At 43.0% G+C, this 17,087-nt stretch overlaps 1 protein-coding gene across 1 annotated transcript in view; it reads left to right on the plus strand.

Moving 5' to 3' along the window:
* Nucleotides 1-17,087, plus strand: part of EIF4ENIF1 (eukaryotic translation initiation factor 4E nuclear import factor 1) — a 229,477-nt gene that overhangs the window by 185,321 nt on the left and 27,069 nt on the right. Inside the window, 2 exon segments of the mRNA XM_030217483.1 lie at nt 1,897-2,008; nt 2,466-2,807. Coding sequence (XP_030073343.1) covers nt 1,897-2,008; nt 2,466-2,807 — 454 coding nt within the window.

Consider the following 17,087-nt stretch of genomic DNA (forward strand, 5'->3'; position numbering starts at 1 on the left):
TACTTCCAGTACACATAGGACAGAATATTTTAATATATCCGCTTGGAGGAGACTCGAACAGCAGTTGGGTTATAATCCTTTCACTACTGATCATCTTCCAATTGTGGGACCTTTCAACCGAGTATGGATACTATGATCTTCCTGAGATGGGCTCAGACTGCTTATCAATTTCTATATCAAGTTCTTCGGGAAGATGGCTCCTTGTTACCTATGGCAGATTTTGTAGGGGGGGCAGGGGAGCATCAAACACAATACTTGCATATAAACAGTTGGAATATTATATGACCTTGAGAGCAGATAATTTTACTAGAGGGGTGTATGGAAAACTTAGGGAGTTTATCCAGGTTTGAGACCAATCCATCGCTATGCTACATAAGCAATTCTGTGCCCTCTTGCCCCAAAGAATTACTCGGACTCTTAGGCATTGGAATCCTGATTTGGGCATAAACATGACTAATGCAGAATTTCTCTATTTGATAGGCAAGACTCCCTCTCTCTGTTGTTGGGCCAGCGTGAGAGAATGTTATTTTTGCACGCTGATCAGAGCTTATCTTTCCACTAAACAAACATTTAGAATAGGGCTTGCTTCGTCCCTGAATTGTCTCAAATGTGGTACAAGAGATGGCACCCTGGCTCATGCCCTCTGGAACTGTCCTAGGATACAACTGTTTTATTCTCAAATTGTTAGCTATTTGCCATCTCTGCTGGGGAAAAATCTTAAGATATCACCATCTGGGTTATTTGGGAAAACTTCAGAATGGTGAGTGATTGTTACTGGCCAAAGCCTTTATTACTTTAAAGTGCTGTATTCTGCAGTGCTGGGTGGGATCAGACCCACTCTCTCTTACTGGCACTGGAGAAATAAGTTGTATAAGCTTGTGGCTTTGGAATGTAGAGATGCTCAGCTACCCCTTAAAAGAAGGACATTGTTGTTAGTCTGGGAGATATACATTCAATCATTGCCCATGAGAATGAGAAGTGGCATTCTTAATAGGGTGACACTGTAATCCTATTATTAGTAGCTAGATCTGTTATCTCCATGCAGTTGCTGTTCTTCGGATTGAGGTGGGGGATTATTAATGGGGGGGGGGGGGAAGGAATATAATTTGGAGGGAAGTGTTTGTGAGAAGAGGTTGTAAAATAGAAGGAATGACTATACCAGATGCATTAATGTTCTTAGCTTACAATGTTTGTCCTGGACATTGGGGGGGGGGGGGTCCCTCTCTGGAGTTGTATTGTTAATGCACTTTCCTTTTGGAACTCTTATTTCTTTCAATAAAAAGAACTTTAAATAATGTTGAAAGGACCCAGCACCAACTAAAAAAAAATGTTTTCTATTTGTTTCATAAGTATTCTGTGCTGTTAAGTATATGCAGTTCTAGGTATGACTTTTAACAACTGAATGTTCAAGATTTTGTTAGTTGAAGTTCTGTATTTTCAGCTCCTCACTATCAACAGTGTACTGAAAAGGTAACTTCCTTTTCTGAAACCAGAAAGTCTTCTGTTGGCATTATCTAGATTATAGAAGAAACTTTTTTCTCATCTGAGCACTTAAATTTAGAAGCCAATTCCTCTTTGAAACCTACTTTCAGTGCTGTGTGCAGGAGGAGGGGAAAGCTTACTGTCATATGAAATCCCAGTATTACCTAGCAGTAAATATGGAAATCCTTTTAACCTATTTATACTTAATTTATCCTCCCCTAACTTGTTTTGAAAAGCATTTCATCATTTAGACAAAATGGCCTGAGGGCTGTGGGGAAAATAACTTTCTCCCCTCCCCTTTCAAATTGGTTCACTTTCTTTTTTTTATGGGCTTTAATATCTGTTTGGGGAGTGGTGCAAATGAGTACTCGTGCTGGGTACAGATTACTCCTTTTTTTTGTTTTTGTTTTGTAGCTCTCGCCATCTTTCACCCCTACTTCTGTGATTCGCAAGATGTATGAGAGCAAGGAGAAGAGCAAACCAGCAGTGAATCAAAGTAAAGAGGAAAGTCAAAGAACAAATGATGGTGAGGCTTAATTCAGCTGTTCCTTCAATTTAGGATGGGACTGTCTTTAAATCTTTTTTTTTTATTTTTTTAATTTTAAGCAGCAATATCCCGTTATGCCATGATAGAACTGAATGTTTTCTTTAAGCTTCAAAGGAGCATCATGCTCTAGTAAGCCTGTAGTGAAATACTGGGGTGTAAAACTTAACTCCCTGCTCCAGGCCTGCAGCATTGGTTTTCTGATAGGTTCAGACATTTGTTTAAGGTTATGTATAGTAAGTAGAGGGGACACCAAGAGGAGATTTGGACATGGCAAATGTGGTCATATTAGTTTAGTAGAGGCAGAGGTACACTGATGCATTCTGCCCAAGAATTGGGAATGGGAGTAACTTTGTAGATGTTGAAAATATGAGCATGTACACAGACTTTTCTGATTCAGAACTTGGATGAATAATATGCTTGTGCTTTTCACTCGCAGATGGCTTATTGTCATTTTCCATGGGAGAAAACACAGACCGAGATTCTTCCCCCACTGTCAGAACCAAATTCTTGTCCTCGCAGCACTCTGGTTGTTCAACTCCACTGTCTCAGCAGAACCGTTACACCAAAGAACAGGACTATAGAACCAAAACTGGGGGTAGGAAGACACCCACTATAGCATCTCCAGTACCAGGGGCTCCTTTTCTTCAACCTGTGCATCAAGTCCCCTTGTTACCACATGTACCGCTTGTACGACCCCACCAGCTGCACCCAGGTCTGGTGCAAAGGATGCTGGCACAGGGACTGCATCCACAACATCTTCCACCTCTTCTGCAAGCAGGTAGCAGTTGTTCTAGTGTTCTTACACCTGAAATGATTTACACTCTACATGTTTAAGTAGAATTACTTTGGGCTCATTTAGGGGTTTGCTTTGGCTCCTTAGGATGGGAATTTTTTTTTTTTTAATATAATTTGAAGTTCTTCAAACAGTTTACTCCTCGTAATCAGTAGTTTTCCTTCTGTTTATCCAAACTTTCCTGTAACTGTTAGTGCTGTTGTACATTGTGTAAGGCTTTAGGTTGTATGAATTGGGTGAAGTGCCCCTCTCTCTCTCTCTCTCTCCCCCCCCCCTCCCAAAAAAAAAAAAAAAAACAGCTGTGTGGAGGCAGAGTGCTACAATTCCAGCCTTAAGACCACTATTGTCTAGAGAGATACCAGCAGTCCTTTGTTCCCGCACTGTGCTGGATCATTCTAAAACGTTGAATGAAATGGATTGAAGTAGTCCTTTTTCTTCACATAGTAGCTGCATGGTGATCAAAGCTAATGTCCCTGCTGCTGAGAGGAAAAGAAGATCTGTAGAAACTAGTTTATTTCTGTTCTGTGGGTAGAACATAAATGCTCAGAAGTGAGCAGAAAGCAACTATAAGCCAAAAAAAAAAAAGGATATTTGTAAAGCCAAACCTTTAATTGCATACCCTGCTTCAGTTTTCAGAGTTTGGATTTGTGAGTTTGAATTAACTCATTTCCAAATACAGAGCTCAGTGAGTTACATTTCAGGTACAGTAGGTATGTACCTGAGGCAATGGAGAGTGATGGTGAGTTACCCAGGTTCACCAGGAGCATCCATGGAAGAAGTAGGATTTGAACCTACTGGTGTTTGTCATCTTTAGCACTCTGCTATAACCACTGAATCCACTCCTCTACACTTGACTCACCAGTCAATGTAAAAGAACACTGCCATTGGCCATTGCAGTGCCAAATGGTGTGCCCCAGTGCAGTGGTGTAGGAAGGGGGGGGGGGGCGGTGGGGTGGTCCGCCCCGGGTGCATGCCGCTGGGGGGTGTCGGCTCCGCTGGTTCTCTGCTCCCTCTGCCCCGGAACAGGTTACTTCCTGTTCCGGGGCACAGAGAGCAGGGAACCAGCGGAGCCGATGCAGCTCCCAGCGACGTGCACTGGGGGCGGATCAGCTCTCCGCCTGCCCCCCGCTTTCCAATGCAAGGTAAGGGTGCGTTTCGGGGGGGGGGGTGTACGCAGCGGCGACCCGCCCCGGGTGTCAGCCGCCCTCTCTACGGCACTGCCCCAGTGGCCTTCAAACAAAGCAACAGAGCTTGTGTACCTGTGCTTCCCAGATCAGCTGCTGTTTCTGCAGAAGCAAATTTACAGATGTGAGCTGGTATGTAGCTGTGTGGTGATCTTTCCTTCTGATGCACCACAGTGGATTATTGATGTGATTAAGATTCTTGAAAGTAGTAGCACATAAACAGAAGGTACCATAACCGTGCTAAATGTTGGAGGTATAGAGTAAAAACATAGGCATGTAAGTGAGTGTTGCTTTTTATTATTTTTCATTTACTTACATTTACAATGTCAAAATAAAAACTTTGCAATATACAGTATAGAACAAATGTCAAAATAAAACCTTGCAATATACAGTATAGAACCTTGGAAAAGAACACATTTTGACAAATTGGAAATAAGTTACTGTGTTGAGGTGTCAGTCTACTTTTGTATGATCCAAGAGTTGCATTAAATTTTGAATTTTTTTTAACAAAGAAAAAGATGTGTAAACAGAAATTTTTTCCAGTTCTAACTTCTCTGATATCTACCATGCTATAAATTAGAAGAAACAGAATCCAATTTTAGTGTCCCGTAAAGCTATCTCAAGGCACACTTTTTTTTTATGCTTTTTAGAGATTGGTTTGAAGCAGTTTGAGTGGAAATCCCAGATTTTCACCTCACCTAAACAGACAGTTCTGGAACAACTGAAAGTTGGATTTCAAACACTTTAACATCCTTCTCAGACAGCCTTGTGATCCAATTTCTATCAGACTCAATCACAAGCAGGATGGCCTTTCCTGAACATTTCTTCCCCACCACCTCAAGCCCCTGGATCAAATTTAACAGTCTTGTCTGAATTACTCTTTCCCTTTTAGGTACTGGCAGACTTCGTACTAGTCATTGCAGGGTCAGCCTCCTTAAATGTTTTGCAAGCTCTTGTCTTGTGCCTCTAATTGTCTAGTGGTGGAAAATGCGGTACCTGGGGGGGGGGGGTTGTTTTGTTTTCTGTTTGACTTGTGTGTGTGTGAAATTGCGTGAAACTGCCTACATTTTAAGCTATTGTTTCATATTAAAATCTGTGATCATTAACTTACTTTCTGTGACTGTACTTCATTCATCTGATCTTCTAGGTTTTGGACCCTCTTCATAGCAATAGTCTTGGAAAAAAGTTTAGTTTTTCATAAGTACCAAGATTGATACTGTGTTTACTTCTAGATTCAGCAGTTTTCAGGGTTTCACATCTCTTTTGATATAATAACAGGAATAGGGAAATGAATTTAGAGACCAGGTTGGTTTTATGATTTACTTCTCTAAAATGGTCCACTGCGCAAATAGTAACCCCTTTAGGCCTGACTATTGATGTGTAGTTCAGGTTATATGTTAGTGCTGTACTGTAGACAGACTCCCCAGTCAACAAAGGATCATTGTGCTGTAAAACAACTCGCAGAACTTCTACCTTCTCAATATTTATAAAACCTCATATACCACAACCTCTGGCCAATGCAATAGTTCAAGCAAAGTACAAATGAACAAGGTCATAATTAAAAAAAAAAAAAAAAAATCCAATCTTCAGCGCAATCTACTGCCATTGGGGGAAAAATGAAACTGCTAGCCAGCCAGCAATCCCTCCTCCCCACTCCCAACACAGACATGTACTCCACCTGTAAAAGGCCTTTCCATTTCCTCTTAAACATGAACAAATGAGATTCATTACAAAAGTCAGGTGGAAGTCTATTCCATAATCAGAGAGCTGGAGGGATGGGCGAAGCAGCTGTGCGAGAATCACTACTGCAGGCAGTGGTATTCGCCTATTCAACTGCATCAGAGTAAAGAGTACAGAGTATGTGCAGTTCTAACCTTCCTATTTTTCCATACCACAGGAGGAAGAGCAAGAAACTTTAAGCTCAAATAAGCCTTTGTATGCATAAAATGTTTACGCTCTCAGGTTGGGGAGGGAGACTTATCTATAGGATGCTTTGCTAAAACATAATGGGCGCATCACACCTCAGTCGTCACAGTGGCATTACAAATCTGTCCACCCATCTTTCCCAAACCAAGCAAATCAAACTCCATGCAGTTTTATTATATATATTTTGTCTGGTTTTTTTCAACAACTAACGCTGTTCCCTTCTCTGCTGACTTTTCTAGAACAGTCTTTTACTGAAAGATAGCTGCCCAGCAACCTGCTATTCCATAAAAACACTAGTTCACCTTAGTAGGCAGGGCCATTAGTTTGAAAAAAACAAAATTACTGGGTAGAAGAAGAACCGTTTATATTCATGAACTACCAGATTTAGATTGAGACTGAAATAGGATAAAATGACTAACAAATAACATTGGAAGAACTGAATTTGCCTTCATCCTCTGATGATAAACTGGAATGACAAATGATACCTCAAACTTCTTACTATCTTACTATGTACAAGAGTGGTTCTTACTAAATCTTGAAAAATTTGAAAGTTCTCTCTATAAGAACAGCCTGAATCATGTTCTGTGACTCAGGTAGGTTGGTTTGAGAAAATAATCTTGTGCTATGTTTTGTCATACAAAGCAAGTGATTGCTTTTCACTATTTTTTTTTTTTTTTTGGGGGGGGGGGGGGGGGGGGGATAAAACTGCAATGTTTTGCTTAGAACCAGGGTTGCCATATTCTGTGTTCTATAGCATATTAGCTGGGCATATGTTGTGCTAAAGTTTTGATGAAAAGCAGTATTTTATTCAGTTAAATGAGAAATGAGCTTGCAAGCTTTTAACTGGATATTAGTTTGACCATATCTTGAAAAGTTTTAACATCCCTTCCCAAACATTCTGATGATAAAATAGAAGCTTTATGCTGTAATCCTACAGTCAAATGACATAAGCACTGCCACGCTGGGAAAAAAACCAAAGGTCCATCAAGCCCAGCACTCTGTCTCCGACAGCAGCCAATCCAGGCCCCAAGAACCTGGCAAAAAACCCAAAATTTAATAACGATCAATGGACTTTTCCTTCAGAAATCTGTCCAGACTCCCTTTAAACTCTCTCAGCAAGGCCAGCTGCCATCACTACCTTCTCCGGCAATGAGTTCCAGAGTCTAACTACGCGCTGAGTAAAGAAAAACTTTCTCCGATTTGTTTTAAACCTACCACATTTCTAATTTCATCTTGTGTCCCCTGGTTCTATTATTGTTAGAAAGCATAAACAAACGCTTCACATCTGTCCGCTCTATCCCGCTCATTATTTTGTAAACCTCTATCATATCACCTCTCAGCCGCCTTCTCTCCAGGCTAAAGAGTCCTTGCCGTCTTAACCTCTCCTCATAGGGTGGTAGTCCCATCCCCTTTATCATTTTTGTCGCCCTTCTCTGCACCTTCTCCAATTCCTTTATATCTTTTTTGAGATGAGGTGACCAGAACTGAACACAATACTCCAGGTGCGGTCGCACCATGGGGCGATATAACTGCATTATAACATCCTCACGCTTGGTTTCCATCCTTTTTCTAATAATACTCAACATTCGCCGCCTTAGCCGCCGCAGCACATTGAGCTGAAGATTTCAACGTCCTATCCACGATGACTCCCAGATCCCTTTCTTGGTCCATAACTCCTAACACGGAACCTTGCATAACATAGCTGTAATTCGGGTTCCTCCTTCCCACATGCATCACTTTGCACTTGTCAACGTTGAACTTCATCTGCCATTTGGACGCCCAATCCCCCAGTCTCACGAGGTCTTGTAATTTTTCACACTCCTCCCGCGACGAGACGACCCTGGATAATTTTGTGTCGTCTGCGAATTTAATTACCTCACTAGTTACTCCCATCTCGAGGTCATTTATAAATATGTTAAAAAGCAGCAGTCCCAAAACAGACCCCTGAGGGACCCCACTAACCACCCTTCTCCATCGAGAATAATGGCCATTTAACCCTACTCTCTGCTTCCTATCCTTTAACCAGCTCTTAATCCATAAATACACTGCCTCCGATCTTATGACTCTCCAGTTTCCTTTGGAGTCGTTCATGTGGCACTTTGTCAAATGCCTTCTGAAAATCTAGATATACAGTATCCACCGGCTCCCTTTGTCCACATGTTTGTTCACCCCCTCGAAAAAAATGCAGTAGATTTGTGGGGCAAGACTTCCCTTCACTAAAACCGTGCTGACTTTTCTCAGTAGCCCATGCTTTTGTATGTGCTCTGTAATTTTATTCTTAATAATAGCCTCCACCATTTTTCCCGGCACCGACGTCAGACTCACCGGTCTATAATTTCCCGGATCGCCTCTGGAACCCTTTTTAAAAATCAGCGTTACATTGGCCACCCTCCAATCTTCTGGTACCACCACTGTTTTTAGGTATAAATTGCATATTACTAACAGTAGCTCCACAAGTTCATTTTTCAGCTCTATTAATACTCTGGGATGAATACCATCCGGTCCCGGTGATTTACTACTTTTCAGTTTGCAGAACTGCCCCATTACATCCTCCAAGTTTACAGTGAAATCATTGTCTTTCTGACTCGTCTGTTTCAAATACCTTTTCCGGCACCAGTATCCCTCTCAAATCCTCCTCGGTGAAGACCGAAGCAAAGAATTAATTCAATTTCTCCGCTACGGCTTTGTCTTCCCTGATCGCCCCTTTAACACCACAGTCGTACAGCCCTACCGATTCTTTAGCCGGCTTCCTACTTTTAATATACCTAAAAAAAAATTTTTGCTATGTGTTTTTGCTTCTAACGCTAACTTTTTTTCAAAGTCCTTCTTAGCCCTCCTTATCTCCTTTTTGCATTCGGTTTGACATTCCTTATGTTTTATCTTATTGCTTCAGTCTGTTCCCTTCTCCATTTTCTGAAGGATTGTTTTTTGGCTCTAATAGCTTCCTTACCTTCTCATTATTTTCTCTTCAGCCCCTGTATAACAACAAAATTGTCTGAAAATTTACTTAGGGGAGGGCAGGGATAGGATTGAATATCTAACTAACCTGAATACACATTTTATTTACAGTTAATGGATTTTCTTCTGCTTTCTAATAATATAATTGAAACAAAGCTTTCAAACCCAGAAAGTTTTGATTTTTAGGAAAAACTCCCTCTACAACACCCCCTTCCCCGACCCAGACAAGCATAAAACAAAAACGGTTAAGGGATTGTGGAGCTGTTCCCTAGCTTTTTCCCTACCACCCCCCTTCAGCAAACTGATCCGGACATGTCCTTCACCATTAGAATCATAGCAGTTTTTCTTCTATCTGCAAGTCTTTCCAGCTCAGCAACTGTTTGCAATGTTGCATCCAGTATTCTAGACAAAAGTCCAGTAAGCTGCTTCCAGAAAGCAGCAATGGCACATTTTGTGATGAGCATATCCGCAACAGTCTGCACTGCCGCTTCTGGCTGCTAGGAACTCCAAATCCTAACAGACATGTTTTAGGATCCCTCTGGAGACAACCCAGGCCTGAAGAAATACTGTGGACTATGTTGGTCCAAAACTTTTGAATCTTGACACAAGTCCACCAAATATGAAAGAATCCCTCTCCTTTCCACAGCACCAGCATATGTCTGACACAGTAGAGGGGTATATCACCTTAAGTCTAGCCAGAGTTATGTACCACCAGATAGCTATTTTTATAAGCATTTTCCTTTATTAATACATAGGTGGAGGCCTTTTGTAATTGTTTACTCTCCCAATGTTAGCTCTATTCCCCAAATTTGTTTCCTATGATAGCTAAAAACATATAGTGCTTAAACTCTTATCTCTCAAAACTTTATTGATAATAGATAACTGGTGCCAACTTCCCCAAAGCCAACTGTAGATTTTCTAAATGCTCAACCTCCTCTGATCTTCCCATATCCAGCCCTGAGTGATCTTATAATATTTAACTTGCAAATGGGAAAAAACAGTTTCATGGTTCTACTGACATTGCTCACCCAGCTCTGTAAACATGAGAAGCTCTCCTACATCTAGAAGTTGTCAAAAACATGTTAACCCCTGCTTAGTCCAATGACCAAAGCCAGCCCCTGCTCTGTCCACCCAAAAAGGACGGCTCAAATTGCATAGGAGCCAAGGAGGATATTCTAACATACTCCAACCTGCCCTTCACCAGACTCCAAATGGTTAAAGATGTCTTACAACAAGATTAGAAACTAAGGGAGTGTATCTCTTTAAGGTCAGAGACTCCATAATAAATGCCTCAGGGCCAAAGATTGTGAAGCTATGTTCCAACTACATTGTAATCTTCTCTGATTGGGCCTCCAGTCTATCAACTGGGGAGCCCAGTAATACCAGCTAATATTGGAAATCACTGTACCCCCCCCTCCCCCACACACCAGCTCCACATGTTTCTATAAAAGATCCTGTGACAAACGTGGAAGCGCCTCCCCTGCCATCCCCACACACACCAAACAAACATTAAAATCCCTCAGTAAGCTCTAGGAAGTTGCTAGTGAGGAACCAGGACTGGAAGGATCTGAAAAGGAAAAGAAGGCGGGGGGAGGATGTTCATTTTTATGGTGATGAGACTGCACCATGACAGCCAGCTCCCCCTTCCATTTGGATAAATCTAACATAAGTTGGCACAAAAAAAAAGTGTGTTTTACCAACATTAAATAATCAACTTTATGCTGAGATAGCGGAAGCCAACCTGACCCATCTAATTGGGAAGGACCGTCACAAAACAGTGGTATCAACGGTATGTCCCGTCATTTCTGACTTGTCATAATTCACTTTGAATCCTGCTAGAGACCATAATCTGAGTTCTTTCAAGATGTTCAACAAAGATACCACTGACAATTAACATATAGTAAAATGTCTGTGAAAAGAGCTATTTATGGTCTGTTCCTGCCACCTTGAATTCCAGCGATATCTGAATTCGTGCGGACTCTCTGCGCAAACGGTTCTACTGAAAAGGCAAAATTAATGGGGGAAAGTGGGCACCCTTGTAGGGTACCCTTCTCCATCTGAAAAAATTCAGTGTACCCTCTTGACCGTGATCCAGGCCATCGGAGTCTCATACATCTTATGTAGCCAAGTGTAGAAGCGATCCCCAAAGCCCACTTCTTTTTCATGACTGCCCAGAGGAACTCCGCACCCAGTCAAGGACTTTTCTGCATTTGTAGCCAATAAGGCCATTTGATCCTGATTCTGATGGGTGTGCCACATAAGGTGCAAAGTCTGCCGTACATTTTCTGCAACCTGGTGTTTACAGGTAATACCAAGATTATCAGGGTGGATCAGAGACGGTAGGTGACTCGCAAGGTGGTCATTTAGAATGTTTGCAATTTTACATTTGTATTTTAGAGGAAAATCAGCTGATACCCACATAAGGCAGGGTCTTTCCTGGTTTTTGCAATCACTGAAGTCCTCACCTCTGTCTTAGAGGCAAAGACTCCCCTGAAGCAAAGTGTTAGCCACCCTTATTAATAATGGGGTTAACTCACTGAAAAGATCTTATAAAGGGGTGCAGAAAAGCCATCAAGACCTGGAGCCTTCCTCGTTATTAAGGTTTATAGTTCTAGCTCTGAAGAAGAAACCAGGGTGTTCAAACTATCTCTAGCTTCATCTGTTAGATTAGGGAGTGAGAGAGAATATAAATTGTGGGTAGCCTTGCAATCTGTGGAGTCCTCTGGAGTATATAAAGTGTGGTAAAACAGTAAAAAATTGATCTCGGATATCTTTATCATATAGTAAATCTTATCACCCCTGCCCATAATTTTGTATTGACCCAGTTATCTAGCACCATTGCAAATGTCAAAAGAACCTAAGCGTTGCAATATTGGGACAGACTGAAGGTCCATGAAGCCCAGCATCTTGTTTACAACAGTGGCCCATCCAGGTCACAAATGCCTGATAAGATCCCAAAAGAGTAAAACAGACTTTATGCTGCTTTATCCTAGAAATAAGCAGTGGATTTTCCCAAGTCCATCTTAACAATAGCTTATGGACTTTTGTTTTAGGAAATTATCCAAACCTTTTTTTTTTTTAACCCTGCTAAGCTAACTGCTTTTAGCACATCCTCTGGCAACAAATTCCAGCGTAATTACACGTTGAGTAAAGAAGTATTTCTCTGAGAACAATCGGGCATCATCTCTTTGAGGCAGTGCCCCCACTGTGCATGCGCGGGTGCCTTCCCACCCAATTATCTAGTGCAGGACAGCAGTCCTATCGTTTTCCACAGAGCAAAGAAGTTCTTTTGTTTTTAATCTCTCAGCATGTCAAACCTTCTTTTTTTTTTTTTTTTTTTGTGCCTTCTCTTTTTGGGACTTTTTTAAAATTCATTTTCTTTTTCTTCATCTATTTTTATTGACAGTTTTTTTCTTTTTCTTACGCTTTTAGGGTCTCTCAGCCCTTCATTGGCCAAGAAACACTGGCAATTTTCAGAACATGACTACTCAAGCTCCCCTGGCCATAGAGCTTTTGACTTGGCATTGGCTGTTTTTCCCCTCCATGACATCGAGGGAGCCTAGCGGATTTAAGAAGTGTACTCAGTGCAATAGGACCATATCCGGCACAGACCCCCATAATTGGTGTGTTAGTGCTTATGTCCAGAGTACCGAGAGATTCAGTGTAATCTCTGCCTGCACGCTTAAGCCAGGACCCTTGTAGCCCACAGAATCCAAGAAGAGAAACTTTTCAGTTCTGCATTGGCATCCGCATCGAATATGGCAAGAGATTTGGTACTCAATACGGAGCCTACATCATAGGCACCAACGCAGCAACAAACCTCGGTACCACGTACCCATAAGGACTCTACCTACTCATTGTCGGTGTTGTGTACATCGAGAGACCTGCAGAGTTAAAAAAAAAAACAAAAAAACCTAAGAAGATTTCCATTGTTCCCACCTTCAGCACTTGACCCATACCATGAGTGCCCAGGAAGTGTACATGTTCACAGTGACCACTCTCCATCTCTCCAGCTCATTTCACATTGAGAGCCATCCAGATCATGAGATCTCCATACCTGCACAGGCTGTAGCCCAAGCTGTGTCCGTGCCCTACTCCAGCCAGCAAGAATTCCAGTTCTCTATGAGGAAGTTAAGGCTATGCTCCGGAGGAGGCACTCCGGGGGCTGCTTCCAGTGGCAGTTCATATGGCTTACAGGGTGCTTCACCAGCTCAGCCCAGCAGATCAGTGCATCAGAGAGAGTCATGGGAGAGGGCCGCGTGCTGGCTCAGCATCAACCGTCTGGTGCGGCTAGAACCTGAGCAACACATGTGCTGTCATCTCCAGAAAAAGGGTTCCCCAAACATTAGGAACTTATCGATCTTGGTGTAGAGCCAGGGGTGTGCTGGTAAATTTTTAACAGGCTCTTTCTCCAGACGTAGCCAGCTCTGCAGTTGGAAGGGTCAGGGGTGGCCGGGGGGGGGGGGGAGCAACACTTGCCTCTCTCTCCTCCCTCCCTTCGTGCGGGCAACTAGGCATACCTTTGCTGGCAGCCAATAAATGGACTGCCACCACTCCCAACGTCTTGCTCTGAGCAGCATGCGGGGAGCAGCAGTTGTCTATTTACTTGGCTGGCAGGGCCAGCATCCCCACCAGCAAAGTAAAAGAGAATTCAGGCAGGGGGCCCAAGCCCACATTTGGGAGCCAGGTGTTAAAGTAGCCATGGAGGGCCTACTTTAACAACCGGCTCCCAAAATTCTTAAAAACTTAAACAACCGGCTCTTGCGAGCCTGTGAGAGCCTGCTCTCCAGCACACCACTGTGTCGAGCCGACGCTCTAGTCATCACTCTTTCAATGTACTCCATGATCAGCTCTTTGAAGAGTTTGACTTGGACCTCTCCTGGGAGATGGATCCAGACCCACAGGAGTTTTCAGATGAGGAGTCCTATGACATTCCATCTGCTCCGTCTTCTGCCATCTGAGACATAGATCCCCTCCTGAGAGTATCTCCTTTCCTGGCTCCATTCCTTTCAAATTAGAGACAAGAGGAAGAACCTAGATCAGAACTCTTTGAAGTTCTAGATTATGATTCTTCTCCTAGAGGAGGGCATCACGGTTCCACTCAATTCAGTTATGAAACCTGCTTCACAAAAAATTGGGAGACGCCACTGACAATTCAGAATCCAAAAATCTACTGGATTTGAGAACTCAATTGCTTTATAATGCCCTAGTTGTGGAATCTGCTTTGAAACACACTCGTAATGCAAGGTCTCGTGCTTCTGCTCCTCCAGGAAGAGAAGCCTAGTACATTGACCCTGTTGGCAGAAAAACTTTTCTAGCCTCAATGCTAACAAATCGAATATTAGATTATCAGCTTTATTCTACTATATATTTAAAATCTCTAATACAAAGTACTTTATTATTTTGCAGACTTTGTTCTGGCAGAAAAGGCAGAGGAATTCCTTAAAATTCACAGAAAGCTTCTCAATTGCCATTTCCATAGCGTCCTACTGATAAATCCAGAGACTTGTGGGTTTAGTCCCTCTACTAGCAGGTGGAAGATAGAGAACTTCAGAAGTTTACTGTATGTGGTCATGTTTCTGTCTAGCAGGTGGACGGTCATAACTGTGCAGATCTGGATTGATTGGCTCCTGGCCTGGTCCTCTGGGTCTAGTCGAGCTTCTGGGGTCTAAGGAGTCCCAATCCTAGGACTTGGGTGCACACCTGGTGGTGCCAGGTCCCTTCCTCCTCCCCCATCGCCCCCTCCTCTCTGCCTGACCGGGATTGTGGTTCTCTCTCTCTCCTGACTTTCTAGTCAGAGGTTTCTTTTGCTCAGGTGTCCTCTCTTGCCTTAAAAAATTTTTAAAAATAAATAAAAATGCTGTTTGAGTACTGTTTTTTAAAAAAAAAATTCTGAACTTCTCAGTCTGAATTGCCCAGCATGGCAATCTCAGCTGAGGGGTGTGAGGACCTACTTGGCATGCAACAGCGATTCCTGAGGGGGTTAGTAGTCATTACCCTACCTGCACCGGTGTGGGAGCTGCTGGGCCTCTGCTGTTTCCTGTGCCGGAGCTCCACTATACAGCCTGACTCCGTGGAGTGTTGTGCTCCTTCCCAGCTCATTTTGGTGGGCGCACCTGAGGGTGCCATCTTTCCTGCTGTGCCACATGACAAGGCTGAAGTGCCAGCACTCTCTTGGGAGCAGATTCGCCTGCGATTCCTGCAGTTTTATGTGCAGGCCTTTTAGAAGATGTGACTGGGGAACTGGGGTGGATCGCTCCCAGTTTCTTCATATTTAGTATTTAAGGACTTCTGAGGAGGCCTGGGGTGGTTTGCAGACTCCTGTGGTAGTCCTTGGGTCTCCCACAGCTTCCAAGGGAGAGGTCAGAGGCCCAGTAGACCCATGCGGCTGTTCTGTGGCATCTAGGAAAGTAGTGACTATCTGAAAGTCTTCTGGTGGACATGCCTGTGCCTCGCTAGGTGATTTATGGTTTGGGTGCACCCTCTTACAGTTGCATTTAGAATATTTCTGCACCCTCCTCGATGAGGTTCAGGGTTGTGTGTACATCATTAATAGAGGGGAGAAAGGGATCAGGATTAGGGATCTTACTCTAGGTTTTTCACTCTTTCCCTTTCTCAGGGCATGGCAGTACAGATGGTGTTTAGTTAGTCAGGCTTAGGGCTGTTGACTCATGTTTCTGTGAGAAATGTTGCATTTTGAGGCTAGAGCACTCCTCTCGGGTTTCTCTCGGTCTCCATGATAATCCTGCACCCTTTGTACTGCCCTGGTGGCATTTGCTCTGTATGCACTGTTTACATCAAATTAGTTTTATTCAGGAAGGTGGCTGGCCTTTCACCCTGAAGGTTACAGGTTCAAGGCTGGTTTATCCATTCTATTAGAAGCTGTGGATTCAGCTACGTTTCCAATTGGGCATATTTTATTTCATTCTCTTACTGCTTGCCTGGCAAAGCAGTTCTTTCATGACTGGAAAAGTTATCACTACACTACTGTACTAAAGGTTCCCTTCTCTCTCTTTTTGCACACTGATACTAGCCACACCTTTGCATACTAGCCCCAGCTACCCCGGTATCTGCAGCATACCCAGTACCTCTAATTGCTTCTTTGACATCTTTGGCATCTTTTCATGGTATGGGGCACATAGGTTTCATGAGGAGTGGTCCAGGAACAACTACAGAGTAGAGTTAGCTTAATAGTTGTTGCAACTCGATGAGAGCGAGTACAGAGATCTAGAGGTGCCGCTTCACGACCTGCTGCAACTTGCTATCTGTAGAGCACAATGGTGCAACAGCCATATTCTGCTACGCTATCTGGCTCTTGTTCTCAGCCGCACTTGTTAGCTCCAATGCGCAGCCATTCTAGTGCAGTCACACCAGCCAATTCGTGACCCTCTCCACAAGAAGTTAGTGCTGGCTTAAGCATCAGACCACTGATCTGACTTCGAAGTCACATTTGGCAACCTGCCTTTTGGAAGTAATCTTGGGACTGGAAAAGATCTAGGGCAGTTGGTAAAGATCTGAGGGACACCCAAGTCTCAGAGGTTTCCTGGGGATGAGTCTAGGGATGATTTTTAATCCTCTCTGTTTTGTCGTAGGTTTCTTGGGGCCAGGAAAACCACTTTCAGGATATCCACTTCCACTACAACAAACCACCTGACTTCTGGTAGAATGAGCTTAGTTTCAACTACAGGTCTACCTATTCCTGCTGCATCTCCCAATAATGGAGTTTCAGTTCACTTCTTGGGCAGGACTCCTCTGCGGGTTTTATTTAGTATTATTTATTTGTTACATTTATACCCCACATTTTCCCACCTATTTACAGGCTCAATGTGGCTTACAAAGTTGATAACAAATACAAGATTGTGTTGTGGTCAAATGAGGTAGAATTGAATCAAGCGACATGAGGTCGAGGAGAAAGAGGAAAGTAAATTGTCCAGTACGATCATTGATTATGGTGTGTTGCTGGATGTGGGAATTTATGTTGGATCAGTGGGGTAAGATTTTTTTGAAGAGATGGGTTTTTAGTGATTTCCTGAAGTTTAGGTGGTCATGTACTGTTCTCACTGCATATGGGAGTCCATTCCATAAATGTGCGCTTATGTAGGAGAAGCTGGATGCATAGGTTGTTTTGTATTTCAGCCCTTTGCAGTTTGGATAATGTAGGTTTAGGTATGATCGTGCTGATCTGACTCTGTTTCTA

This window comes from Microcaecilia unicolor, chromosome 11 (genome assembly GCF_901765095.1).
Source record: "Microcaecilia unicolor chromosome 11, aMicUni1.1, whole genome shotgun sequence".
NCBI lineage: Eukaryota > Metazoa > Chordata > Amphibia > Gymnophiona > Siphonopidae > Microcaecilia > Microcaecilia unicolor.